This window comes from Baudoinia panamericana (assembly GCF_000338955.1).
Source record: "Baudoinia panamericana UAMH 10762 unplaced genomic scaffold BAUCOscaffold_5, whole genome shotgun sequence".
Lineage (NCBI taxonomy): Eukaryota > Fungi > Ascomycota > Dothideomycetes > Mycosphaerellales > Teratosphaeriaceae > Baudoinia > Baudoinia panamericana.
Window position 1 is genome coordinate 838,778 of NW_006911261.1, and position 26,982 is coordinate 865,759.

At 49.4% G+C, this 26,982-nt stretch overlaps 8 protein-coding genes across 8 annotated transcripts; 7 read left to right on the forward strand and 1 right to left on the reverse strand.

Annotated features, from left to right (window-relative positions):
* Positions 1–7,675: 7,675 nt before the first annotated feature.
* On the forward strand, positions 7,676–9,556 carry BAUCODRAFT_33029 (uncharacterized protein). Its single transcript, XM_007677043.1, has 2 exons — positions 7,676–8,274; positions 8,334–9,556. Exons 1-2 carry the CDS (start codon positions 7,993–7,995, stop codon positions 9,207–9,209), a joined length of 1,158 nt encoding a protein of 385 aa, XP_007675233.1. The 5' UTR covers positions 7,676–7,992; the 3' UTR covers positions 9,210–9,556.
* A 757-nt stretch (positions 9,557–10,313) lies between these two features.
* BAUCODRAFT_33033 (uncharacterized protein) lies at positions 10,314–12,179 on the forward strand. The gene is made up of 4 exons (XM_007677044.1): positions 10,314–10,546; positions 10,672–10,751; positions 10,808–11,660; positions 11,715–12,179. Exons 2-4 carry the CDS (start codon positions 10,700–10,702, stop codon positions 12,019–12,021), a joined length of 1,212 nt encoding a protein of 403 aa, XP_007675234.1. The 5' UTR covers positions 10,314–10,546; positions 10,672–10,699; the 3' UTR covers positions 12,022–12,179.
* A 1,500-nt stretch (positions 12,180–13,679) lies between these two features.
* Positions 13,680–14,950, forward strand: BAUCODRAFT_23630 (uncharacterized protein; the record flags this gene model as incomplete). The annotated part of the gene is made up of 2 exons (XM_007676942.1): positions 13,680–13,893; positions 13,914–14,950. The coding sequence occupies 2 exons, from the start codon at positions 13,680–13,682 to the stop codon at positions 14,948–14,950; spliced, it is 1,251 nt and encodes a 416-aa protein (XP_007675132.1).
* Positions 14,951–15,528: 578 nt separating this feature from the next.
* On the forward strand, positions 15,529–16,698 carry BAUCODRAFT_33035 (uncharacterized protein). The gene has a single exon (XM_007677045.1). It carries the CDS (start codon positions 15,869–15,871, stop codon positions 16,214–16,216), a length of 348 nt encoding a protein of 115 aa, XP_007675235.1. The 5' UTR covers positions 15,529–15,868; the 3' UTR covers positions 16,217–16,698.
* A 300-nt stretch (positions 16,699–16,998) lies between these two features.
* Positions 16,999–18,745, forward strand: BAUCODRAFT_33036 (glycosyltransferase family 62 protein). The gene is made up of 5 exons (XM_007677046.1): positions 16,999–17,218; positions 17,310–17,938; positions 17,990–18,118; positions 18,174–18,308; positions 18,364–18,745. Exons 1-5 carry the CDS (start codon positions 17,124–17,126, stop codon positions 18,513–18,515), a joined length of 1,140 nt encoding a protein of 379 aa, XP_007675236.1. The 5' UTR covers positions 16,999–17,123; the 3' UTR covers positions 18,516–18,745.
* Positions 18,746–18,773: 28 nt separating this feature from the next.
* On the forward strand, positions 18,774–20,148 carry BAUCODRAFT_33037 (uncharacterized protein). The gene has a single exon (XM_007677047.1). The coding sequence runs from the start codon at positions 19,053–19,055 to the stop codon at positions 20,055–20,057; it is 1,005 nt and encodes a 334-aa protein (XP_007675237.1). The 5' UTR covers positions 18,774–19,052; the 3' UTR covers positions 20,058–20,148.
* A 113-nt stretch (positions 20,149–20,261) lies between these two features.
* On the forward strand, positions 20,262–23,429 carry BAUCODRAFT_446682 (uncharacterized protein). The gene has a single exon (XM_007677563.1). It carries the CDS (start codon positions 20,304–20,306, stop codon positions 23,235–23,237), a length of 2,934 nt encoding a protein of 977 aa, XP_007675753.1. The 5' UTR covers positions 20,262–20,303; the 3' UTR covers positions 23,238–23,429.
* Positions 23,430–23,984: 555 nt separating this feature from the next.
* Positions 23,985–26,107, reverse strand: BAUCODRAFT_68713 (uncharacterized protein; the record flags this gene model as incomplete). The annotated part of the gene is made up of 2 exons (XM_007677266.1): positions 23,985–24,207; positions 24,264–26,107. The coding sequence occupies 2 exons, from the start codon at positions 26,105–26,107 to the stop codon at positions 23,985–23,987; spliced, it is 2,067 nt and encodes a 688-aa protein (XP_007675456.1).
* Positions 26,108–26,982: the final 875 nt, after the last annotated feature.

Sequence of the window (26,982 nt, forward strand, 5' to 3'; positions counted from 1 at the left end):
AGCAATGTCTGACGAAGTCTGATAGTAGAATTACCACGCCCGCAATTGCTCTCTGTTACCTATTAGCTTATCGTAGATTGTAGGGGAAGGTCTTCGTAGGCCTCCTTCAGCCTAGACGAGGGTCAGCTTGTCTAGTAAATGCTTCGTAGATTAAGTGATCACGATATTGGTCCTTCGAGAAGCGCGGCCCCTATGCAGGTGACCTAGGTAACAGGCTATACTAAGCTACGGAGCCGGACCCGGTCGGTAAGACGTATGTAACCTATCTAGCTAGGGACAGGCAATTAAGGCCAAGTGCGCTTTAAGGTCTAGTGAATTGCCTAGAGCGGTAGAGGAAGTCGAGCAAATTAGAGAGTAATCCTAGAAAGGGGAAAGTAAATTTCCGTAAGCGGATATACCCTTTTTCGGACGTAAATTCGCTAGGACAAACTTTATTATATATAATACTATAATCACGGCCGAATAGCAAGCCTACCTCGTTACGGATAGGCTGTTCTACTACTATAGATACCTAAAAGTTATTATCTCGGACAGAGGACTAATGTTTCGCTCTAACTATTAGTAAACGTTTGTCTCTAACCTCGGAATTAGCTATAAGCTCTTAACGGCCTTCTGCCTACAAACGGACGGACAGACAGAGTATACAAACTAGACCTTAGAAGCCTATCTATAAGCTTATATTAACTATACGCAAGATAACTAGTTAACACTACTCCTAATAGCGTAAATAGTACTAAATAGCTACATATCGGAAATAATAAAAGTGTCGCCTTACGAAGCGAACTTCGTATATCTACCGAGATTAGATATAATACTAATCCTAGGACCGAATATAGAAGCTACAAAACAATATATAAAAGACTTATAACGGCTCTATTATAAGAATATTCGCGCGTCTTCCTTAAAGACTATAGTAAGATCGAAATCGATTATAGGTCCTTAGCTTAAGAAGGGGGATAAGGTCTATCTCCTTACGAAGAACCTTAAGACTAAAAGAAATAGTAAGAAGCTTAATAAGGTCAAGGTCGGACCTTTTATAATCTCTAAGAAAAGATTACTAGTAAACTACTAACTCGAACTTCCGAAAGATACTAGGATACACTTAGTATTCTATATCTCCCTTCTAGAACTAGCAGACTCCGAAATACCCTACTAAACTATATTCTACTATAAAGACTAGGAAGAAACTAAATAGGAAGTCGAGAAGATCCTAAAACGAGAAGGTTAGAGTTACCTCGTTAAATAGAAAGGTTACCCGGACTCGGACAATACGTAGAAACTACTTACTAATCTTAAGAACTACTAGACGCTTCTATAATAATTCTACTATTGCTAGGAATAGTCGGTTCTACGTCGGAAGGAAAGTTCTAAAAGTCTATGTTAGGAACTATCGAAAACTCCGCCTAGGATAGGATAGAGAGTTAAAAGATACTATTAAGCTCCTCCGACGAACCCTCGGGCTCTAATAGAAAGTCCGACGATATTACTAGAGTAGCCGCACTAGAGGAAGGAAGATGCTAGAGCTCCGAGAACTCCTTACTAATCGCCTTATCCTCCTAGTCCTTAGTAACGCGAAGCTGCTTCTATAACCGATAGATCTTTGCTATCGCTTCTATAACCTTCTCTTCCGCCTCTTCGAGCTAATGCTTTAGCTTTCGACGCTAACTACGGAGATACTCCTATTCTGTCTAAGTGACCGTTATATTATACTAAGAGTACCCCTTCCGGATACACTACAAATAGGTACTAAAACGAATATCTACTATGTACTAAGAATAGACACTCCCCTCCGGAACCTTTATATTATAATAAGTAGTATAGGGCGACGGCATTTCGCGACCTTCGGTTTCGATATATAATGCCTAATATTCTCTACGCTCCTTACGAGTTAGTAGTTCGCTACTTATAACTAGATAGCATAATACTTACAAGTTCGAGGACGAACTCGAGAGTAAAACAGGGATAGTATTACAAATATAACATAGCGGGTTAGTCTTAGCTAATTAGTAACGCTATATAGTTACGTAACTAACTATCCTACTAAACGACCGGTCGACTAACTAAGTAACCTGTTCGACTAAGCTACTACTATAGTAGACGGTCGATACAAGATACGAATCTCCTTTATATATAATTACGATAGATTTCGTAGTTAGGAGTTCGTATTTAACTTATATTATAAACCGACTAATTAGAATTAACTTATTACCTTGTTCCGATCTCTTATATCGGTTATACTTTAACTAAGTAACACTCTACTATCGACTACTAGACTACCCGACGAGTACTAACTCTACTTGTGACGACGGAACTACCTAACTTATATTACGTAAGTACGACGGCACATAACAGTCGTAGTCGACTTTATAGAGTCGATAATTCTAGAACATATTATAGAAGCGGCTAATTATCTAATCGAAGTGTCCTAAATAGAGATATCGTTTTCTATTAATCTTTAGAAACACTTCTTTATATCGTCGAGCTATTATAAGAAAGAGTTCTATTACTTAGCCTTTTCCTTCTAAACTGAAATAGTAGAGCTCGTTTCGTTTATTGTCCGATACTTCGTTGTCTAATAATTGTTCGCTAACGTCTTCTTTATTAGTATCGCTTTATTTGCTATCTTCTTATATTATTTCTTCTTTAGAGTGTTATTCTAGGATTTCTAGTATCTTAGGTCTCTAAGTACTAATTATATTAATAGTTCGTCGTTCCCTAGATTTCTATAGGAACTATCTAATATCTATTTTACTATTATAATAATCTTTATACTTATCGTTATAATAGAGTATCTAGTAAAGGTTTCTATATAACGTTTCTTTTTCTTCTTCGACCTATACTAACTTCTATTCTTCTTTATCCTTAGGTACGCCTTCGTTATCCTAGTTAACCTTATTAGCCTAACTAGCAATAGTGTCTTATCCTAATAGAAACTGCTCGGAGTTATCTACTTCGTTAATTGTCGTTAGCTTTTCGCTCTAGCCTAACGTTTCTAATAGTTTCTATCCTGTCTTACGCTTCCTAGGCTTTCCTAGTATTATATTAAACTATAGGCGCTATACCTTATTCTTAGCGCTATAATTCCTTACTATATAGCCTTCCTTACTATATATATAATATATAATTACTTTCTTTCCTCTAGGGTTAGGTTTCCTACTATTCTTACTACGGCTATCCTTAGAGTTTCCTTTCTTTATTATATCTAAGTATATAGGGGCTAATCTAGGGCCGTATAGGTCGGTATAACGCGGCCGATTCCCGCTCTAGTTCTTTTGTCTATAGAGTAGATACTATAAGTTAAACTTCCGGCCTTTCTCTATTACTCTCTTATAGAGTTTGTCGTCGATTATAATAGAAGCTTTAACTAACTAATCTAGTTCTTCGGTAGTGCCCCTATACCTTATTAGTTCGTCTTTAACCTAGTCTTTTAGGCCTCGGTAATATATAGTATATAGAGCTATATTGTCCTAGTTAGTAAGTTACAAATATTCCTTAAACTAGGTTATATAGTTAGATATAGACTTAGTCTATCTAATGCCTTAAATAACTTAGACTATATTCTCGACTTTATTAGAGATTACGAAGACTTATTATAAGACGGTTTTAAGTCCTCTAAACGTTCTAAAGATCCGGGCAATATCGGTATCGTTATTAGGGTTTCTATCGAGATATTTCGTAAGGTATAGTTTAAGGTAATACTAAGCACGTCCTCGAAGGAAAGCTATTGCAAACAGACTTCTCTTCGTAGAATTAATAGAGTTAAACTCGAAAAAGATATATATCTAATTAAACTAGTCGTCGAGTTTCTCTCTATCTCTATAGTATAAGTCGGGTTTAGCGACCTTCGCGTCGTCGTTAGACCGATTATAGTTAGTAGAGCGTGCTAAGTTAGTTCCTCCTACTTTACTAGAGGTAGAGGTTCCCCGCTTAGGTCTTCTAGAGACAGACATCCTTAAGGGTATTTAAAGTGTTATATACCGTCGTACTTACATAATATAGATTAGGTGATTCCTTTGTTATAAGTAGTTAGTACTCGTCGGTAGTCTAGAGGTCGATAGTAAAGTGTCACTTAGCTAAAGTATAATTAATATAAGAGATCGGAATAAGGTAATAAGTTAATTCTAATTAGTCGGTTTATAATATAAGTTAAATACGAACTCCTAACTATAAAATCTATTGTAGCTATATACAAAGGAGATTTATGTCTTATACTGTTCGTCTACTACTATAGTAGTGTAGTCGAACAGGTCGCCTAGTTAGCCGACCGGTCGGTTAGTAGAATAGTTAGTTACGTAACTAGGTAGCGTTACTAATTAGCTAAAACTAACCTATCGTGTCACGTTCGTAACATATAACGAGTCTTATAGATATAACGAACCTATATCTAAGTAGCGACTATAAGCTTCTAAGCAAGACTCTATTTAGTAATTCTAGCTATATTCGTAGGAATTTCTATATTAGTAAGAGTACGGCCGATAGGTATTAGGTATTTAGTAGGTATTATATATATAAGTATACTAAACTTAGTCTATAGCCGGAATAGCTACCTCTTGCCTATATGCTTAACCTCTAGAATCCTTATAAACGCTCGAGTATTATTCCCTTTGCCTTATATACCTAGTTATAGGTATAGAGTAGCTATCTCGCCTACTTAGAAAGTATACTTAGTCTTACGCTTCGATTAAGTACTAGTAATATAGGCCCGATTAGCCTTATTTTTATACTACGCTTATTATAGGACCTTGTCGTTACCGCTATCTTCTAAGAGTAGAAACTGCCTTAACGGCGACAATAAAGGTAAAGCCTCTATAGCGCTAGTTTAAGAATTAATTCCTATATACTCTGTCCTACTTTTCGGTTTATCTATCCTAGAATCTACGTCCCCTACTCTAGTATCTATATCCTCCGCTAAAGTTTCCGTAGAGTATCTATAGAGACTATAGTAGGTTAAAGGCATATACTATTTATTAGGCGACAAGCTCCGGCCCCGAGTCGGTATATAGAGTTATATAGTACGCTAACGAGGAGGCGCCGGCTGCTGTTCCTATAGTCGAGCGGGCTACTAAAGTATATAGTATATAACCTGCTCTTAATTAAGAAGAGCGGCTTGCCGGCTATTTGTGCTATATAGCTAGTTTATAGTAGGAGCTAGCTCGATAGGTATGCTATTAGGGAACGCCTCGAGCGTACCTTATTTGTTAAGGACTATCGGAACGCCGTTCTTATTAGTAAGAAGATTAGGATGTCGTTTATTAACTAGGATACGACCTTAGTATTGTCCGACCGCCTTTAGTATAGTATAGCGGAAGACAATCTTGCCGGTATTATAACTAGTAGTATAATACTAGTAGAGGTTTATAGCAATATTAATCTTAGTCAAACCTCTATACTATTAAGCGCAGCCTATTTCTTTAATCTACCTTAATATAGTAAGATATACTTTAGTATTAGCTCTCTCTACTAATCCCTATATATTTAGTAAGCGAGGAAGCCTATACTTTATAGCAATACTATAGTATATTAGTAGTATAAGTAACGCGCCCTTAAACTTACTACCGTTATTACTCTAATAGATAAGTAGAGGAAAGAAAGCCTAGATAAAGAGGTCTATATATCTTGCGACCTCTAGTATATTCTTATCCTCTAGTATATATAGTATACTAAAGTAGAAGAAGTAGTCTCTAATATATAAGATCTAGTTATACTTATTAGAGAGTATAGACCGATAATCGATTAGATTGACCTATATATATTCGAATATCTTATTAACGATAATCGGCTAGATAGGAGGCTATATATTACTCTTTATACTCTAGTTATATACTAGATAATTCTTGCAGATAAACGCCTCCTCTTTGTTAGACTAGCCGACATATCTCTTCTATAGCTAGCGCTATATCTAGTTATAGCTAGTATAGTTAGCCTATAGATATTTATATACTATAATATCGTAGGCCTTGTCGCGACTTAGATAACGCCGAAGAACGTTCCTATTACGAACATAGAGCTAGTTATAGGCAGCCTTATATTGCTTAGAGTTAAGCTTAAGCTTTCTGTTATACTTATTACTATAGAGTTAGACATAATCTAGAAACTAGAGCTAGTATAGTATTCGCTTTTGCTGCTTATTCGTAAGGCGTAGCTTTAGAATAGGGAATAAAGTATTATCCTATATTTCTACGAATATCTTATATACTTCTAGTAGGAACTATATTAATATTGTCGTTATAAGTAGAGGGCGAAGTAGTCGCTATTACGAACGTAATACGACAGGTTAGTTTTAGCTAATTAGTAACACTACCTAGTTATATAACTAACTATTCTACTAACCGACCGGTCGGCTAACTAGGCGACCTGTTCGACTACACTACTATAGTAGTAGATAAATAGTGCAAGACACAAATCTCCTTTATATATAGCTATAATAGATTTTATAGTTAGGAGTTCGTGTTTAACTTATATTATAAACCGACTAATTAGAATTAACTTATTACCTTGTTCTAATCTCTTATATTAATTATACTTTAGCTAAGTAACACTTTACTATCGACCTCTAGACTACCGACGAGTACTAACTACTTATAACGAAGGAATCACCTAATCTATATTACGTAAGTACGACAGTATATAATAGTCGCTAAGTAGCATACTAGTCTATAATATTACTATACTATATAGGATCTTCTTTAGGGCCTTTAGTTCGCTAGAAGCTACTATCCCTTAGCTTCTAATAGTATATCCGATAGCGCTCCTCTTATAGCAAATACCTTGCTACTAAGCTACTCGACCTCTCTCCCTCTCTACTTCCTACCTATACTATATCCTTATATATATTGTCTAGCTACAAGTCTAAATCTAATAGAATCGGCACTTCTATCTTAGTTCTTATTATATCCTTTCTAGTATTCGACTTCTCTGTCCTATATATTAGTATATCTAGTCTAAAACTAGTATCTGTTTTGTCCTTAGAAACAAACAAACTACTCCTAGCTACTAATAGTAAGGAAGGTAGAATAGGTAAAACTCTCTATACTAGCGAGCGCCTTCTATATAATAGTAACGACTAGTTAACTAGGGATAAGAGATAAACCTAGCGCTATAATATAAAGCCGAAGTAGTATAATAATTTCTTATATTATAGAAGGGATAGTAGTTCTAGTAGCTATAGTAATAGTAATAGTGTTCTTAATAATCGGCTACGCTATTAACGAGCTTAATCCTGCCTGTAATATAAGCGTAGCTGTGGCAGCATTATAGTAAGTAGTATGCTATTATAAATAAGTATATACTTGCTCTGTCCTAGATTTAGATGTCTCTGTCCTAGTTTTCGACTCTTCTACTTAATAATAATATCTCTGTCCTAGTTTTCGACAGCCCTGCTCGATAATAATATTGTCTTTGTCCTAGTTTTCGACTCTTCTACTCGGTAATAATATCTTCGTCCTGGTTTTCGACTCTTCTGCCCGACCCCTTTGTCCTGGTTTTCGACTCTTCTGTTCTGTACCTGCCTTAATTAGTAATGTATTACGTACTTAGGCGGTTAGGGTAGATTACTCGAGTGTCGGGTCTCCTCACACCATTTTTGGCGTAGCGCGCCCCGGTATCGGAACCTGGTTCCTCAAATCGGGGTTCCCCAAAAAGCGTCAACAGGTCCCCTCTACACATATACCGTCGACGCGCCACTCTCACTGCCATCAGAGGCGTCGACTGAAGCAATTAAACTGCTACATACAGGTTCCGTACTGCAGCGTGTGGCGAGCTAACTAACGTTTTCGGAATGGCCATCAAGTAGAGGTTGGGCCTTCCCCAGGTCCTCAGACTTCGCCATGAGCTCCTTCCAATTGTACTGTCAAACGCGCAACGCGTAGCAGGCTGACCGTGTGCGAGTCGCACTCAGCACACGTTTAGCCTGCGCTCTTCACATCGCTTGTCTCTCCACTCTTAATATCTCAATGTCGCCGTCCCTTTACGAAAGACTACCCAGTCAAGGCAATGGACACTGTTCGACGCTCCACTCGCGTCCGTACGCACGTGAAAAGCTATGCTGAGGCGGCTGATGCGTTGGCAGTGAAGTATCCGTCGAACAAGCGCGGCAAGAGAGCGGCAGATTTTGACAAAGATGCTGATTCGGAGGTCGAGCAAGTCCGTGCCAAGCGTAAGAAGATGAAGGCTGCAGGCTTCGCAGACGACGAGTACGGTGGCGACAGCGTCGTTGATGTCGATGCCGAGGACGCCGCGAGCAACAAGAAAGCTACCAGGAAGAGAGGTGGCAAGGTATGGTGGCCTGATGACTGATGGCTTATCGCCATGTGCTCGTCGCTAACGCTGAGCAGAAGAACACAGACCCTCCACCGCTCTCCGAGCAAGTCAGGGTCAAGCCACACTCGAAGGTCTACCCGACACTGTCAAGATACGCAAAGAAAGGCAACGACTGGCATGCGGATGCTGCTGCCACCCGCATTCAGCGCACCAAGTCCAAAGTAAAAGAATTGTCGCCAGGCAGAGAGGAGACGCGTCTCCGTAGCTACGTCGAAAAGCCAAGCGACGAGTATCTGACCTTCCTCAACCGCGCCAAGACGCAGAAGATGGTCGTTGTCGAGCGTGAGCGCAATGTCGAGCTCCACTGTCACGCCGGCCATGATGACTACCCCTGCGAGACGCTGAAGATTGCCGGCTCGCGCGGCAATATCTACACCGTCGAGATCACTCACATGCCCAGCTGCACTTGTCCGGTGAACCTCTTCAAGAAGGGTGGAAATGAGAAATGCTGTAAGCACATTCTCTACGTCCTCCATCACGTGCTCAAGGTCCATGAGCATCTCGAGTACCAGGATGCCTTCCTCACCTGCGAACTACGTGAGATCTTTGCCAACGCCCCACCAATGCCCACCGAAGTCGGCAAGGATGTCGTCAAAGATGGCCATCGCAAGGACATCGAGGGTGACTGCCCGATCTGCTTCACGGAGTTCGATGACAACGACGCCACGATCTGGTGCCGTGCTGCTTGTGGCAACAATATCCATCAGCAATGCTTCGATCGATGGGCGAAGGTTCGTGCTGGGAACATCACTTGTCCTTTTTGCCGCACTCTGTGGCAGAGCGAGACGGGTCCGAACAAGCAGAGGGTCAAGGTGGCCGCAGTTCAGATGCCAACAGAGCGTGGTGCTGGTGGGTACTACAATGTTGCGAACCAGCTCGAGGATGCCTGATCGCGAATCGAAGGTTCATGTCGCTATCGTTGTTGATGTTTGGACAATGGAAGCTCTGAGACGTAAAGAGCCAGAACAACTTTGCATTTAGTTGTAGGGTTTCCGCTAATGTTCACTCAAGACGAGGTGCAGAAGTCGCCCGTACGACCTGATTGTTGCGACCATCGTCGTTCGCAGTATAAATGTAACAGATTGTCGGATGCAATATTATAACGATCAAATAATGTCCGTCAAGCTTTTGCCGCACAATTGCTATTTCCGGCTAGCGGCAACGCAAATGTGGATCGTCGAATGCACAACACCCGTCGGCCTAGCGGGGAGAGGTGCATGGATGAGCTGCAAGTTTCTAGCACACTGAATGTAGCTCCAGATCCATAAAAATATATACCGGCGGGGGTCTAGGATATCAGTCCTACGAAGTCAAATAAGGTAGTGTTCGAGAGGTCAGATGCCGCGGCCACAAGATAGTCTGCTCCATCGAAGGAAGACGTTGCATCCACGGGCTTGCCACCCACAACAAGGGCACGCGACAATGTTCATCACGGAGAATATTGTCATCGACGCATCGCTCACGGACTGGAACAGCATGGCCAGAGATAGGCTCACCAACGGTATCTATGCAAAGTATTCTCCGTGACCTTCCGAAATTGGGTGGCTGCATGGACTGAGCTCGCAATTTTGCCGGCACAAAGACATCAATGTCCATCGCGGAGGACAACCGATAAGCCGTCCGTGCTGCCTCAATAGTGACGGCGTGTGTTATACACTGTACGCTACTACTACAGGAGTTTGTCATTGCGGTGGATTGCGGCAAGTGTTTTCTCATGCCACCGTCCTGCCGGTGAGAGCTTACGCGTATCCCATCACGGCTGTCTCGGCGAAGCTTATAGTGAATATGTATGCAAGTTGCCACTGGTGTTGCGGGCAGATAGCTGTTATTCTGCAGAGAAAGAGCAGCGGAGGCCATGGCAACAACCAATGAGCAGTCGTTCCAAGTGGATAACGCGGTGGAAGGGCAACTAGCGCGGACCAAGTGTGCGGCTGGATTGGGGCAAGCGTGTGGGAGCAGACGCGGCCCAGCTTCGTTCTTGCCTCAACCCATCCCTTTTATCAATCCTGCCACATAGTGCACCCTCCAGTCTTCCGTGCCATCAGCCACAGTGTTCATTTGTTCGAAGCCGAGCACCTTCCTTCGCTTGGTGTCACGCGCTCGTAACATCCACCTTCTTGACAATCGCTCTGCCACTGCAAAAACATCCGTTGACTGCAGCTCGAAACATCCATTCACATATTCCGGCGCTTCCCCTTGCCGGCGTAGCAGTTTTATAACTCTCAAGGTGAGCTGCATCGCCTCCCCAACCATCACATCCTGGTCACTACTATCGTCGTCATCAGCCATCGTTTTCTCACACAGCAGTCTCGGCATACAAACAAACAAACAACTGACAGACATTTCGAACAGTTATCCGCACCGCGGACCCACCACACACATGGCGGCACGATACATCCTGCCAGCTCTGGCTGTTGCAGGCCGGGCGATCGGTAAGAGCAAAGTCTTGGTAGAAGCAAAGCAGAAGCTGACTGACACTTGGCGACAGCTCAATCTTCATCATGCAGCAATTCCGCCACCACCACCATCCAGAACGCCGGCGATGCCAGCGCGCTTGCAAGGTGCAGCACCTACACCGGCAGCATTGCCATCGCCACGGGCACCACCGACTCGATTGCTCTTAATGGGATTCAGGACATCACGGGGAGCTTGGTTGCGAACAACGTGACTTCGATGTCACAACTGTCCGGCGACAGCTTGACGACCATTGGTGACTCTTTCTCCCTCAACGGCCTCACCATCCTGACGAGCTTGAACTTCCCGCGATTGGCGCAGGTCGGCACGGTGGACTGGGTCGCGCTCCCGCAGCTTCAGGGCCTGTCATTCACCACTGGCTTGCAACAAGCCGGCTCTGTGACCATTGTGAACACGCAGCTCAACACACTTTCCGGCATCAACCTCCAGACTGTCGACTCGATGCAGATTACGAACAACCCTTACCTCAACGCTATCAACATGCAGCTTGGCAACGTTACCCAGGCACTCGTGATCCAAGCCAACGGTCGCAATGTCAGCGTGACTTTCCCCAACCTTATCTGGGCGTACAACATCACTTTGGCCAACGCCTCATCCGTTAGCATTCCTTCGCTTTCTGCGGTAAACGGCTCACTGGGCTTCTACTCCGACTACTTCTCCAGCATTTCCGCGCCCAACCTTACATCCGTTGGCGGCTCGCTCTCGATTGTTGCAAACCCAAACCTGAACAGCGTCGACATGCCGGAGCTGAAGACTGTCGGTGGTGGCTTCACGGTTGCTAACAACACCCAGTTGATGACCATCAACGACTTCGGTGCGCTCCAGACCGTCGGTGGTGCGCTCAACCTCAACGGTGCTCTGACCAAGTGAGTGGAAGCTTGCACTACTTAAAAATCGTAACGATGGCTGACAATGACTAGTGTCTCGCTTCCAGCGATCTCTGACGTACGTGGTGCTTTCAACCTCACGTCCACTGGCGACGTCAGCGCTGCTTGCAGCACCTTCAGGGGCCTTTCCGGCATGAACAACGTCATCAAGGGAACCTACACCTGCAACAGCGGCGCATCAAGGTCCGGCTCAGGCAGCAGCTCCGCGTCCGGCTCTGCCACCGCTAGCAGCGGTTCCAGCTCGTCGTCCGCCACGCACTCGAGCCCGGCCAACGTTATCTACATCTCCGGCGCTACTGGCGTCATGGGCGTTGTTGCTGCGATTTTCGGCATGCTTTGAGGTGTGTGCGCAGTCTAAACGGCATATCGGTTGGAAAAGCGATAGCGAGCGAGCGAGATTGCGGGGATGGATGAAATGCTTTTTAATTGCGATGCACAACGCGGCGTTCTGAATGCGGTGGTGTCGTTACAGCGGGCCACGGAGCATAATGCATTGCATAGACTACCTTAATTGTAGCCTCCCGTCACATGATCACTCCAACGTCTTCAATTCGAGAATGAGTTAGAGCAGTCTGAGACCGTTACTTAACGTGGGCGGTGCCGCGTGCGGGGTGCACGCACTTCACCTCGTATCTTCCCGGCGAAGAAGATCTGTGTCCAACTCATCAACCGGGGAAACCGTCCATGGCGCTTGTACCACACATAACCTGCCCTTGCGTCTAAGATACTTGTCCGGGTCGTGTCAGCCGGCGGCCGCGGAAAAGGTGGCGTTGGCACCATTTGCCTCCAGTCCCAGTCTCAGCTGAACTGAGCACTCAACAGTCGCGAGCTTTGCGACCTGTAACATCTTAAGGTGTACCGCCGAGGTCTTATGCATGGCACATGGTACCGTGACCGATCGCGTATGCGGGACAGCAATGCAGCTTCCTGCCGCGGTTGTTGCTTGGTTACGGAAAGCTGCGCATGCTGACGCGCCTTGCAGTCTACATTCACTTCACTGACTTTGGGACGCAATAGTACTACAGCACTGCTTGCCCAAAGCTATCTCTGCTGTCTTGTTGACCGAAGCATAGAGCACGCGCCGGCTGCGAAGGCTGGCGTGTCTGCGGAGGCTGGCGTGTCTCTCCTTACGGCAAGGGTGATACCCCACGGGACATCAAGCTACTAGTTGTCCACTCATTCTTCAGTACCTGTAGCACAAGCTAGCGTGCGCACGGCGCGGCTCTTCAGCAGGGATGTAGGCGACTGCATGTGGAGAGTGCGGCCGTTATAGGCCATTTGGTCGGCTACGGCAACACAGCGCAAGTCCCATAGGCGCTGAGGATACCGTGTACCTGTCTCATGCCCTGGTATCTGTCGGCAAACGATGTGAGAAGCTAGTGGCAGCGAAACAGCAACCTTGTGGCTTTAGGCTGCCATCAAAGGTTTATGCAGATCGGAACGCACTCGCAGAGCTCTCAGCAGCGAAGATGTTCCTGTATGACTCGTGCTACATGAATGGGGTTAATGCTAGACAGTCTCATGAACGACCTTGAGACGTTGGCTGGAACACGAAAACAACGCCATTAAGACGACAGAAGAAGCCCCACAGCAGCGCGAGCAGTGCGAGCCTTCGCTAATTGATGTTCAGCACCGTGTTGCACCCTGTCGAAGCTGAGCAGATCAGAAGCTTGCTGGGAGGCAGCGTTGCTGCAGACTCTGCATGCGTCTGCAAGGGATGACCGCACTTGCGCAGGCCTGACAGCCCGCCGAGCTCTTCGAAGGGGCCTTTCGGGCACGACCCTTCCTCACCTACCTCGATCTGGCCCGTCACGATTAGCCCTCCGCTGCCTACTCCGGCGATGTGCCAGAAAGCGAGCTCTCGTGCGAGGCTGACCCTAGCCTAACGTCGTCAGTCTAGTAACCGGACATGCATACGGCTCGACTTCTCCTGCTTCTGGCGTTACAACGTCTCCACTGTGGGTTGTGTGGCTCGAGCGTATCTGTTTGAATTTTGATATGGTTGAAGAACAAGGATTCGGCGCATATAAGTATGCTGGATTCCTTTCTGCCTTCCCCTCGATACATCCCCGTTCTTCGTCGGGTCTTGTGGTGGCTATAGTCTGCTTTTGCTATTCAGGAGCTCGTTGGCAATCTACTTTCGTCTTTGTTGCTTGTAGCGTGCATCTTGCGTCGGGACGGCTAGCGTTGGTCTACTGCATCTGCAATTGCTGTACGCACTATCAAACGCAGTACTATGGATCGAAGCACGAGCACCGGTGCAGGACAAGAGCGAGGGTGCGTTCAGTCCAACAGTTGATCTCAACGACAATGTCACACTGATTTCTGTCAGCGTAACACTGCCCCCTATCAAGCATGTTCTTGACTCGATCGAACGCCCCGAGTCATTTCTTACGGGTTCTCGCGGCCACACAGAACTGGTGCCACCATCCGTGGCGAACCTTCGCTACGAGTACTACCCGGACATGCTGGCCGCAAATTCACCGATGTCGTACAGCTCGGAAGCTTCAAGATCGTCCGACTCTCCAGCCTACACGCCAGCGACAAGTCACCGCGGCTCAGAGGCGCCATTCCTCGCACGTATGAGGCGCGGTTCATCAAGCAGCACTGTTTCGACTCGACGCGGTACTGGCCGTCAACCTGCTGGTAGCAGGAAGTCGCGCAAGGTCGTTACTGCACAGCGCTCGACATTAAGATCGGCTAGCGGTGCTGGAGCAAAATTGCCAAAGAACGTCAAAGAGCGGAACGCGAGGAGAAACTTTACCGACATTGGCCGCAAAGTCGAAGATGTCCTTGACCTTCTTCTGGGGTGCAACTGGGGTGCGCCATACACGCAGTTTTCTGGGAACGCCACCTCGTCCGGCTTGCGGTGGGACAAAATGGCCATATATGCCATTGTCACGAGTCAGTTCGTCGATGGCATCATGCAAGGCTACGACGCTGCTCTTCGTCAGGATGTTGTTGGCAATGGCTTCACGGATCATTTTCCAGCACGTGACAGATTTTGCGAGCAAATGCGGTACAAGCTGACAGCAGCGTTGACGAAGACCCGCGAGGACCACCAAGTTCTCAAAGGCTCGTTGCTGGACGACGAGGACGGCGAAGGAGCTTGCGATCATGCTGACAAGGAGAAAGCTTGCTGTGTGCATCCTGGGCGCGAGGATAGCGATGACTGGATGACGTGCCGCAAGACACACCGCCGCAAGGTCATGCAAACCAATTTCCAGGCCCGGGTCAACGAGTTAGCTCGTGAGCGAGCTAGGCTATGAGCACTTACCAGCAAGCAAACGAGGCTGAAGCCATCGTCGCGCCATATTCTACGGACCAGCGAGTGGCGCAGCCTCTATCTCAGGATCGCCGACTCCATGGCTAGGGGGTTTGCAATTGTACTTTCAAGCAACATAAAACATACAACATCCGATCTGGTGGCTGTTTCGGCACTTCGGTGGACATCTCTTGCATTTGGACCGTTAGCGATGCTTACTGCACTGCGCTACACGCCTTGGCCCGCTACTTCAACATATCTTCGTTCTCATCACATAACGGCAGTCTCCACGTTCGCGCGGTTTTCTACACGGAGGCGGCAAGCAGTCGTGATACTATTCTACTGCGGGTGGTTGCATTCGGCATTTCGGTGTCTCCTTGGTTAGAGCGTTCGAAGCGAGCATTACACGATCTACCTTCCAGCTTTCAGCATTCCTCGGCGCGACTTGCACCTGATCGTATGCACGGCAGCATTGACGGCAGCATTGACGGCAGCATTGACGGCAGCGATGACCTCGGTATGGATTTATGATGGCATGATAGCGATAGACTGTGATACTCTATGTACGTAGCCTGCACGGTTTCCACTTCGCGTGGAAGCTTGTGAATAAAAACAATGTATATGGCAAAGCTGGCATCGTACATCTCGATCGTGCTGGTTGCTTACAGTTCTCCATATGTGCCCGTATGTGATGCATTCCCAGATTGCTTGAGAGCGACTGGTTCTGAACTTGCAAGCGGTCAAGGGAAACCGGCATGTTGAGCAGCCGGGTTGATGTAGCCACACTAACCGGCCCAGATCCGCTCAAATAGTACCCACGGTCATCCCAGCCAATGCCCAAAGGGAGGGATCGATTGTGATCGGTTGCACGAATTAGGTTCCGTGGAATAGCATCAGTAGTGGCGCTCGCTAACGGGATACAATGCGCCGTCACAAGCTGCTGGCACATGCAACGATACGGGATCAGCACCCTCGACCAAGATTAAATGTTTTACGAGGTGAGCGCGAGTCCTCCTGTACTAGCACATCATCTTGGCAAAGAGACGAGGTATTGGAATTGAAGGGGCGAAGTCGTCCTTCCATAAGGTCAGTTCCGATCGGCAAGTGGCATTCACAGCACTCTGCCAGGGGAGTGATACCTTCGCAGACTGCTGTAGGTCTAGCACTTCCCCATGTCGCGGTGCATAACAGATGCCGATACAGCTGCAAGTTCCTGACAGGTCGAAACGACAGTTCTGAAGCTGACATCCCATGCTTGCGCGCGCATTGAACGCATCCTCGCCGCAATACATCCGTCTGAAGGAAACGGAACAGAGTCACAGGGCCATCTTGTGATTCGGAGAAAGGAAAAGAGCGCAGGACAACCATACATTCGCGCCTTATTCGACGGGAGACGGCTGGAGGTAGTATGCTCGTCCGTATGCTTGTTTGATATGCTTGTTTGTCCTCCCTTCTCAACTACGAACGTTGAAGTTTATGAAACCATAAACAGACTCAGCGCTCCCTTATTGTCAAGAGGCAGTCACTCGGGGACATGGTATGTCGCTTTCCGGCAATGACGTTGTCTCTCCGCGTTAACGGTACAGGCTGTAGCTGCAGGCTCTGAGATCCCAAGCTGCACGAGGCTGGCGCCACTGCAGCCGGGGTCGACCATCAAGCGGCAATGGTACAGGCACACTGCTCTGCGTGGGACACCATGAGAGGAAGGAGGCTCGTCGAACTCGTAATATGATATATCATACCAAAGTGACGATGTGCAAGGTTATGTACCAAGTTGATGCTAAGAAAGCGGTGGTCGGTTGTCGTGATCGGCGGCGCTTCGGAGTCGGTGGACCGCCCGCCAAGGGTACGCCAAGGAGCTTGCCCTTGGAGAAGCTCCGACCAACCTCACGTTCTGATGGGTCGACTGTGGACTGAGCAGCTGTTCACCAGCCCTGCAGCGAAAGTTAACCGACATTGCGCGCTAGTACGGACGTCGTCAAGAGGTATGCGCATGTTACAGCACGGTCAAAGGAGACCATATTGGCGATAAGGACTGGAGACCGGCAGGGAGGTGGTGCGCAACGATTGAGCGCCATACGGCGTTCCTGATCTCCAACATGCTCCTACCGAAAGGTGGAGTAAGTTGGAAGGCTGCGAGAGCACGGCTACCACCCACGAGAGCCATATGGAACTTTATGACGCGGACGAGGATTGTGTTGTTCGTGGTGGCGGCAGTGATATTGTTCGTGGTGTTCGACGGCATCAACGGAGCGAAGGGCGGCGTGGAAAGGTAGGTGCAGGAAGGCACCGTTCGTGCTGCACCGGTGTACGGACGAGTATGCGTGATGAAGTAGAATTAGCTGACACAGGCCGGACTGCAGATTCTACTGCTATGGACCGTCAAAAGCACCCATGCAGATGACACCAAATGAGCAAGCAGAATGGGCCGGACACCTTCAGACACCGGTGCTATTCAACCACCATGCGCCCATAGAGGTCAACAGCTCCACAATACAGCACATCGACCTTAATCCGATTGTATCAACACCGAAAGCGCTTAGCAACGAAGAGCGTGTTCTCATTCTCACACCTTTACGAAACGCTGCGCCTTATATTGAGCAGCATTTTGATCTCCTTTCGCAGCTCACATATCCGCACGAGCTGATTGATCTCGCATTTCTAGTGGGAGACTGCACGGATGAGACTCTTGCAGTTCTGGCTCAGGAGCTTGAGCGGATACAGTCGCGAACGGACAAGATTCCGTTCCGAAGCGCCACAATCATAGAGAAGGACTTTGGTGCCACGCTGGGCATGGATGTCGAGGACAGACATGGCTTCAAGGCGCAAGGTCCGCGGCGGAAGCTGATGGGCAAGGCGAGGAACTACTTGCTCTCCGCGGCGCTTAAGCCTGAGCATGCCTGGGTGTACTGGCGGGATATTGATATTAAGGATAGTCCCAGTGACATTATCCAAGATTTTGTGGCGCATGACAGAGACGTCCTGGTGCCCAGTAAGTCCTCCCTCCGATATCATAATGATTGTTGAGACTGACTATGCGCAGACATCTGGTTTCATCGCTACGAAGATGGTCGCGACATTGAAGGTCGTTTCGACTACAACTCGTGGCAGGAGTCGGATACCGGCCGCAAGCTCTCCGCATCGCTTGATCGCGACATTGTGCTCGCTGAAGGTACGTCCGAGAGCTCGGTTCGTAGTGTTTGATGCGGTTGCTCACTGTTTCACAGGGTACAAGGAGTACAAGACAGATCGAACATACATGGCTCGCATGGGTGACTGGCGAGATAATAAGGATGTCGAGATACCACTTGACGGTATAGGCGGCGTGAATATCTTGGTGAAGGCGGACGTTCACCGATCAGGTAAGTCTCCGTTGCGCCTTCTGTGGATCGGGCACAGACTGATCACGCCATATAGGGATCAACTTTCCTTGCTATGCCTTTGAGAACCAAGCCGAGACAGAAGGTTTCGCGAAGATGGCGAGAAGGGCGGGTTACGGCGTGTATGGACTACCTAACTATGTTGTCTGGCATATTGATACCGAGGAGAAGCCAGGTAATGCCGATTAGACCTATGTCTTTGTATATTGATGAATGATTCGCATATCTTCGTCCTCGAGCTCATGACCTACATGGGCGTTAGGCTGGCAACCATCCTTGTCACTGGGCGCGGCGTATCGGAGCGCTGGCGCAATCGGGTGAAGACTTGTACAGTTATTACAATATGGCGTTCTGCCGTCCAGCCACATGTTGCCAAGGTAGCGATCATTGTACAGATAAACAATGCATCGGTTCACGACAACATTGAGCATAGAAAACGGATTGCATTCGCCGCGAATAACCTACCAAACCGACACCATTCCTCAATGCCACAGTGCGGTGTCAGTAACTGCAACGCAGGCCGCTTGCGAGCACGTACGTCAAGCAGCTGCACGTAGTGAAGCCAGGCTATAGGATCACGCATAGACCTACAAATGCATTCTGGAAGTGTCCACCACCGATCCCAAAGCACTACCTTCGCCGAGCGTTGCACCCTAGCGAACAATCATCCAAAAGTCGTTCCACGTCCTACGGTATCCGGGGCTGCTTAGCCAACTTCACGCCGCAATGGGAAAAGGCAAGCTTCCTAGCAAGAAATCTAAGAATACTTCACCTTCCGACTTCAGGACTCCTGCTGGCTTCGGAGGCTACGGTTTAGGCAGGGCAGGGGTTGACGATAACCCATTCGGCCCAGGTCTGGGGCCTATACAAGGCCATGGCTCTTATCTACCAGGTATGCCGGGACACTGGCCGGGCTCGCAAGCTGAGGACGACAAAACGAAGTACGAGCCCTCACAGTCCGTACGAGACCTCATCCGAGTTCGCCTAGAAGAGCAACATGACCTGCTGAGAAAGATCATCAACAAGGAAATCTGGCCGCTACTCCAAGCCTACACTGAGGGACAAGCGACGGCGGAGAACGGCGCGCCGAAGACTGCAGGCGACCAGCAGATTGATGCGAAGACGGTCAAGAGTGTCGTCGACAGTGCTAGGAATCGGAGCGTGCGATCCGACCGTGGCCCGTCCGGTAAATCATTCTGGGGAGACGGTGAGATTGACGGCGGTTCTACAGGCAATCCGTATGGATGGACTCCGGACGGATCGAAAGGCCTTGGGGGTGCGTACTATGGTTTATATAGCGGAATGCTCGGCCATCCACACACTCCATCGGCAGCCATGCCGGGATACAAATCGAATACGAAGAAGGACAAGATGGATCCCATCCAACGCTTTGAGCAGATCGACACAGAGATGCGGGCGCTTGTCGCATTGACTTCGGACCAGAACCAGGGCGGCATGCCTCGCTTGCCAGCTCGCAACTCTCTCCCGACCACGAAAAGGAGGGACCTCAGGTCAATGTTGATGAAGGTCCTTGAGCCGCCAGCCAAAGGGGACTCAGACTCCGATTTCACAGAAGCAGACGCCGCCTCGGTTGACGAATTAGATGACGATGCCACAGGAGGCCCTGAATCGTTATCAACTCCCGCGCAGCCAGGATCACCGCTGTACAATCAACCCTTTCACGGCCAGCCTGGGCCACCGCAAGCGGGAATGGGAGGTTTTGGGTCGTGATCTAATGTCGCCGTTACATGCGTAGAGAGTCCCGTGAGATGCATGGGGACCAAAATATGAGCAACTAGTAATCGGCGTATCCGGTTGGTAGCAATTGTTGATAGTGTTTCATGCCGCGAATACCGTACATGTTGCTGGCTGTATGGTCCGTGCTCAAGCTGTAGGGCTGAGGTCATCCTCACACACCTTCTCTCCAACGCATGTTGATGCGCTCGATGCGCGCACAATGGCGGCTCGGTAGTAACGATGTCGCTTGACGCCTCACGCGGCTATGCTCCTGGCGCTCAAGATGACACCCAACTGCCCATCTTCGATGTCCAAAAGGTCCAACTCCGCTTCGACATCTCGGCGGAATTCGCTGCCGCGCAGGTCGCCAACAACGTCCTCATCCTCGCCTTGTCCACGGGCCGGCTACTGCGCTTCGATCTCGACAATGCAGAGGACATTGACGACATCGATCTCCCAAAGCGGCCTGCGGAGATTGGTGTGATCCGGCGGCTGTTCTTGGATCCATCAGCCAGCCATTTGATCATCAGCACGACGCTACGCGAGAATTTCTATCTGCACACGCAGTCGCGACAGCCAAAGCCATTGGCAGGATTGAAGGGCGTGCAGATTGAGAGTGTGGCATGGAGCCCGTCTCAGCCGACAGCATCGACGAGGGAGATATTGATCGGTGCGGCGGACGGAAACATCTACGAGACGTACATCGAGCCTACCACGGAGTTCTATCGGCGACAAGAGAAGTATGTCAAGAATGTCTTCCATGTTGCGGACGGTGCGGTGGTCGGTCTCTATGCGGATGTGCTTTCGAGCAAGCCGGAGACGAGGAGGGTCATGGTTGCCTCGACGTTGAAGTTGTTACACTTCTCGGGGAGGACAGGCAGAACGGGGCATGAGGGGAGTGGGAGCATCTACTCAAAGCTGTTCGAAAGCGAGACGCCTGCGGTGTACGAGGTCGAGCGAGCAGCAACTGCGAGTCCTGCGAGCTTGGTCGTTTCTCCTGATCCTCCTGATGCGCCATCTATAACTCAGGATGGCTCGAGCGTGGAACGTGCATATGGCTGGCTTTCCGCGCAAGGAATCTTAAATGGCAGATTGCTGCTTACAGCTGCGGACCCCGCAGTCTTGGGCAGGCAGCTGTTTCGGGAGTCAAAGCTGCTGCCTCAGTCTATCTTGCCGCCTGTACAGACGTCTGGTGGTCGACCACGGACACAACGGCCTCCTATAGCATCCATATCGCTCACGCAATTTCATATCCTCGCGCTTGTGGACGGACGAGTTACAGCGATCAATCGTCTCGATGATTCGGTCGTGTACAATCAGCAAGTGCTCGAGCCCGGTACGAGTAGTCTCGGTCTTTTCGCAGATCAGCAAAAGAACACCTACTGGCTCTTTACCTCGAACGAGATCTTTGAGATAGTGGCCACGGACGAGACACGAGACGTGTGGCGTATACTGTTGCAGCAAGGACATTTCGAAGCTGCCCAGCAGTATGCAAAGACCATGGAGCAGAAGGACGCGGTAGCATCAATGACTGGCGATCATCTCATAAGCCAAGGCCGATTTGCGGAAGCAGCTACAGTCCTGGGCAAGAGTACCAAGCCTTTCGAGGACGTCGCGCTTAGCTTTATCGATCAGGGAGAGCAAGATGCGCTGCGAAAGTATCTCATCGTCAAGCTTTCGAACCTGCGGAAGCAAGCGGTTATGCAACGGGTCATGCTGTCGAGCTGGCTGATTGAGCTGTTTATGGCAAAGCTTAATCAGCTAGACGACACCATCTCGACAAAGGCGGAGGTTGTGGCAAACAGCGATGGCGCTCAGGCGCAGATCTCGGCAGCAGATTCGCAGAAACAGCTCGCCAGTGTTCGAAAGGAGTTCCAGGATTTTGTAAGCCGATACAGAGCGGACATGGACCGCAAAACAGCATACGAGATCGTTGGCAGTCATGGGCGCGAAGAGGAGCTCCTTTACTTCGCTAACATTGTGGAAGACTACAGTTATGTCATCAACTACTGGGTTCAGCGCTCGCGCTGGAATGATGCCATGAGCGTTTTGAAGAAACAGACAGACGTCGAAATGTTTTACCGTTACAGCACAGTCCTAATGGCGCATGTAGCAGTTGAGCTTGTCGAAGTGCTCATGAGGCAGCAGGCGCTGGACGCGAAGAAACTTATACCCGCACTACTGAACTACAACAGGATGGTTGGTGAGACCGTACCGCTGGCGCAGAACCAAGCTATTCGGTATATCCAGTTCTGCATTAACCACGCGCATTCCACTGAGCCAGCAGTGCACAACACGCTTATATCACTCTATGCGGCTAACCCAACCAAAGATGAGTCCGCACTACTGGGCTATCTCCAGATGCAGGCACAAGCCCAGGAGCAAAACTACGATGCCGATTTCGCTCTCCGTCTCTGTATTGCGCACAAGCGCGTTCAGTCATGTGTCCACATTTACTGCACCATGCAACAATACGCCGCCGCCGTGGAGCTGGCGCTAAAGTACGATCACGTCGAGCTTGCTGCGGAAGTAGCAGACCGCCCTGGCAATGACAAGGCACTGCGGAAGAAGCTCTGGCTGAAGGTGGCGAAGAAGGTCATTAGTCAGAGCAACGGCATCAAGGCCGCTATTGAGTTCCTCAAGCGTTGTGAGCTGCTCCACATCGAAGACTTGATCCCGTTCTTCCCAGACTTTGTTGTCATAGACGACTTCAAAGAAGAGATCTGCGCCGCGCTCGAGGAGTACAGCCGGCATATCGAGGAACTCAAGCGGGAAATGGACGAATCCGCGGACACGGCTCAGCATATCAAAGACGAGACTAAAGGGCTGGATCAACGGTACGCCATCGTGGAGCCCGGTGAACGCTGTTGGAAGTGCCGCCTTCCATTGCTCATGCGGCAATTCTTCGTCTTCCCCTGCCAACATGCTTTCCACGCCGACTGTCTGGGAGAGATGGTCATGGACATGGCGGGCATGGGAAAGGCGAAGAGGATCAGAGAGCTTCAACGAGAGATTGGCCGTGGTGTTGCGCTGGGGAAGAGACGGGAGGGCATGGTGCATGAGCTCGATGGGCTGGTGGCAGGGGCTTGTGTGCTGTGCTCGGAGATGGCGGTGAAGATGGTCGACGAGCCATTCGTCACCGCTGCTGATAATGCGGCGGAGTGGGCAGTGTGATGAGTGCAACCACTAAGGATGACTACTGTTACTTGGAGTGGCAATCTTGGGCTCGTTGGAAATGAAATCCCGCCACAGCGCAATGCCTTGTTAGGCGGGGCGCTCACGCGGACCTTGTGAGCCTTGTTTGGCCGTGGCCCAAACCCCCGACTTCTGCAGGGTGGGTCCCAAAAGCGACATCCGTGGGCCACTGCGCTGCCGCCATTGCAATAATCGGTGACCTTGATGGTACTAGCAATGAGCACGGTGCCAGCAGAGACAGAGGTTCAACATGGTCCATCAACAAGCGACAGTCAAGGTCGAATGGGACACAGGCCGCATGAGAGCTCCCAGAGCCAGCGCTGTGATGATGGCCACGTCGCCCAGAATGGCGGCATAATCGAATGCTGCACTGCTGGAGCCTAAGCCTGCTGTGTGTCGAACCGTCTCAGGCATTGATCACCATGAATCGGTGGCACCAGCAACGCCGCCTTTCGCGGATGCTGTGGCAAGCCTGCTATAGCGGCGCACTGAGACATGCCCCATCGTCAACAGAATTCAGCGTTGTCCATAGATTACAAATGCTCGATGGGCCGTGCTATGCACGCCAGCAACTCTAGTGTACATAATAACAGCACAAGCAATGCTTACGCCGTCGAGGCATGTTCGTACAGCAGTCATGTCGACATGGCTCGTACTCGCCAGTAGCGAGGCACACTCTCGTTCCCAGCAAAATGTAGTCGCTCATGCGCCGCGTTTAGGACCACTCTAGGTTCCGCGGAAGAGGAACTGCATGTCCTCCGGCGTAAGCTTCTCCATCGATGTCTTGTCGTTGTTGATGGTACCGTTGATCATGTTGGCCTTCTTCTCCTGCAGCATGACCATGCGTGACTCCACCGAGTCTTCGATACACAGCCGGGTAATGACACAAGGACGCTTTTGGCCAATACGGTGGCAGCGGTCGGCGGATTGCCACTCAGCAGCTGGGTTCCTATTCAACCATTAGTCACGGAGCAGCAGGACATTCATGGAGAAGCAGGAGCTTACCACCACGGGTCGACGATGAACACTCTCGACGCCTCGGTCAGATTCAGCGCTACGCCACCTGCCTTCAACGACACCAAGAACACCTCGACATCCGAGTTCTCCATGAAGTACTTGATGCTCTTTTCGCGCTGAATAGGCGTCATGGACCCGTCAAGCATGACTGTGTTGAACCCAGCGCGGCGCAGACGCCACTCAATGAGCTGCAGCATACTCGTGAACTGCGAAAACACGATGCTCTTCAGTGTCTGCTTCTTGCTGCGCAGCTTGTACAGATCATACACCAGCATCTCGATTTTGGTGGAGGACGTCCAGTTCTCCATCTTGATGCGGTTGATGATGCTCGATTTCTTTACCACCTCCTCGTCCTGCTCGATGTCCGGCTGATCAAGGTCAATGGCAAGCGGGATGTGGCAGCGCGGGCAATCAGCGTCGCCGCCCGTCTCTTCGACGGACTGGAGGTAAGACTTGACACAGCTGCGGCAGAAGTCGTGCTTGCACTGTGAGCGGATGGCCTCCTCAGCCACCTCGTCGCAGATGTTACAAACAAGGACATTCTGGCCTTCCTGCGCGTGCTTTTTGAGTAGAAGATCGGGGTGGTTAGCCACTTGACGCATTTGCATGATCAGACCGAAGATGTTGGCATAGTTGTTCAGCATGACGCCACGAGCGACATAGGTGTCGAACTGGCGGGAGGTGTTAGTCATGATGCTGCTGGAGAAGTCGCGCTCAATTTCGCCGAAGAACTCATTGTGCACGATGACCTCCTTGGGCGGCAGCTCCATAGAGCTAACGTAGTCGCGCTTCATGCGACGAAGCATGATCCTAGCGGTGATCATGTGTAGCTTGTCCATGGCCGCGGATCGCTCCGCCGGATCTTCGGATTGAGTGAGTGGGTTGAGCAGTTCCTGGTTGAAGACAGAGACGTGCTCCATGCCGGAGTGCTTGCATCTGGGACACATGTGGTCATCGTCAAGCTTCCAATGAAGTATCGAGCAGTCGCAGCTCTTGCAGAAATAGTCGGCGAACGGGCGGACCTCGAGGAAGCGAAGCAAGGAGAAGAACTCGCCGATGCGGTTTTGGACGGGTGTGCCGGACAGACACCACTTGTATGTGCCTTCTAAAGCGAAGCAGGCCTTTGCCACGCCCGTGGTGCGAGACTTGATGCTGTGAGCCTCATCAAGGATCAGCCGGTGGAAGTGGATGGCGTGAATGGGCGAGTCTTCCTTGACAATGTTTTCGCCGCGACTCCAGCCTTTCGTCTCCTTACGATGCAGTGATTCCAAGCTGTTGTAAGAGATCATTATGACGTCGAACTTCTTCAACTCCTTGACGCTCATACTCTTGACCTTGCTGTTCTGGCCGTGATAGACGAGCACATTGAGCATGCCGTCAGTGTACTGCTTGATCTCGGCGGACCATTGCATAAGCGCTACCGGCGGCACCACGACGAGGGTTGGCTGCTTCTGCGGGTAGTCGGACATGATGAGCGAAACTGCCTGGATGGTCTTGCCCATGCCCATCTCATCACCGAGCAAGCCGCCTTTGTAGGGCGTCCTCTCCTGCTTCGTCATCCAATCCAGACCTTCAAGCTGGAAGGACTTCAGCTTGCGAGTGATGGCAGTCGGCTGCTCTGCTTGGACAGGCGTAATGACCGGAATTTTGCCAAGGTCCTTCCACATCGTCTTGATCTCGGGGTGAGCCTTCTCAAGCTTCCTCCTCTCCCGTTGCTTCCGCGGTATGCTAATTTCTTCAATCTCACCTCGAATCCTGCCCGCTTCCGAAGAAGTGATCCGTCCATGGCGACGGTCGCGGGGCGCGCGAGTCTTTGAGCGCTTCAGCGGCATACGAATACTCGTCGGACGTGCAGATGAGCTAGAGACAGAAGGGGCTACGGCCTCCAAGTCACTAGGAGCAGAGGAGATGGCGTCTTCGGAATCTTCTACCACAAAGTCATCCTCGCTCTCGAGCTCACTAAGCTCCTCAAGATCGGAATCACTGTCCTCGATCTTCGTCTTGAGTGTGTCGCCGATAGACTTGCGAGCGTTGGCTCGAGCGATCCTAGCGGGACGAGCTGCGTGCTTGCCTTTGGCGGGAGCTGGGGCGGGCGCTTTCACTTGTTTGCCCTTGTGCTTGCTCTCAAGTTCGTGCTGCAGGCCGGCGGATGTCTTCCTGCGCTTGCTCAACGGTAACGAATCGTCAGACTCCTCCGACTGTACCTCGCTAAGCTCACTCAGTTCGCTCGCGGAGTCTTCGACATCCAAGCGCATAGCTTTCGAACTTGGTCCCGATGTGGGTTCGGCCTCAGCGTACTCCTCTTCTTGCAAGCGCCTCGCCAGCGCTTCATCTGCATCTTCCATGTGGTCGTCGGAGTCATTGATCTGGACTACCTTCTTGCCCAGCTGGCTACGCTTGCGCTTGTTGCTCGCCGCGCCTTTGATAGAGGTCGCCGGTGTAGTCTCTGCGGTCTCGTAGCCTGCTGACCCTGCGCGGGACATGCTGCCGGTGGAGGAGAGCGAGGAATCGGTAGGAGATGCGGAAGCGGAGCCCTTCTTCATGGTTGGACGAGCCATGACTGGTATAACCACCTCTCTCAGCGCTCTGCGCCGTCCTGAGGTGACTCTGATATCGTCGCCTGACTCAGTGTCTGAAGTGGTAGGCACCGATCCACGTGATTGCTCCTTCTGTGCCGCTTGCTTCCTTTTGCTTGATCCGGGTGTTG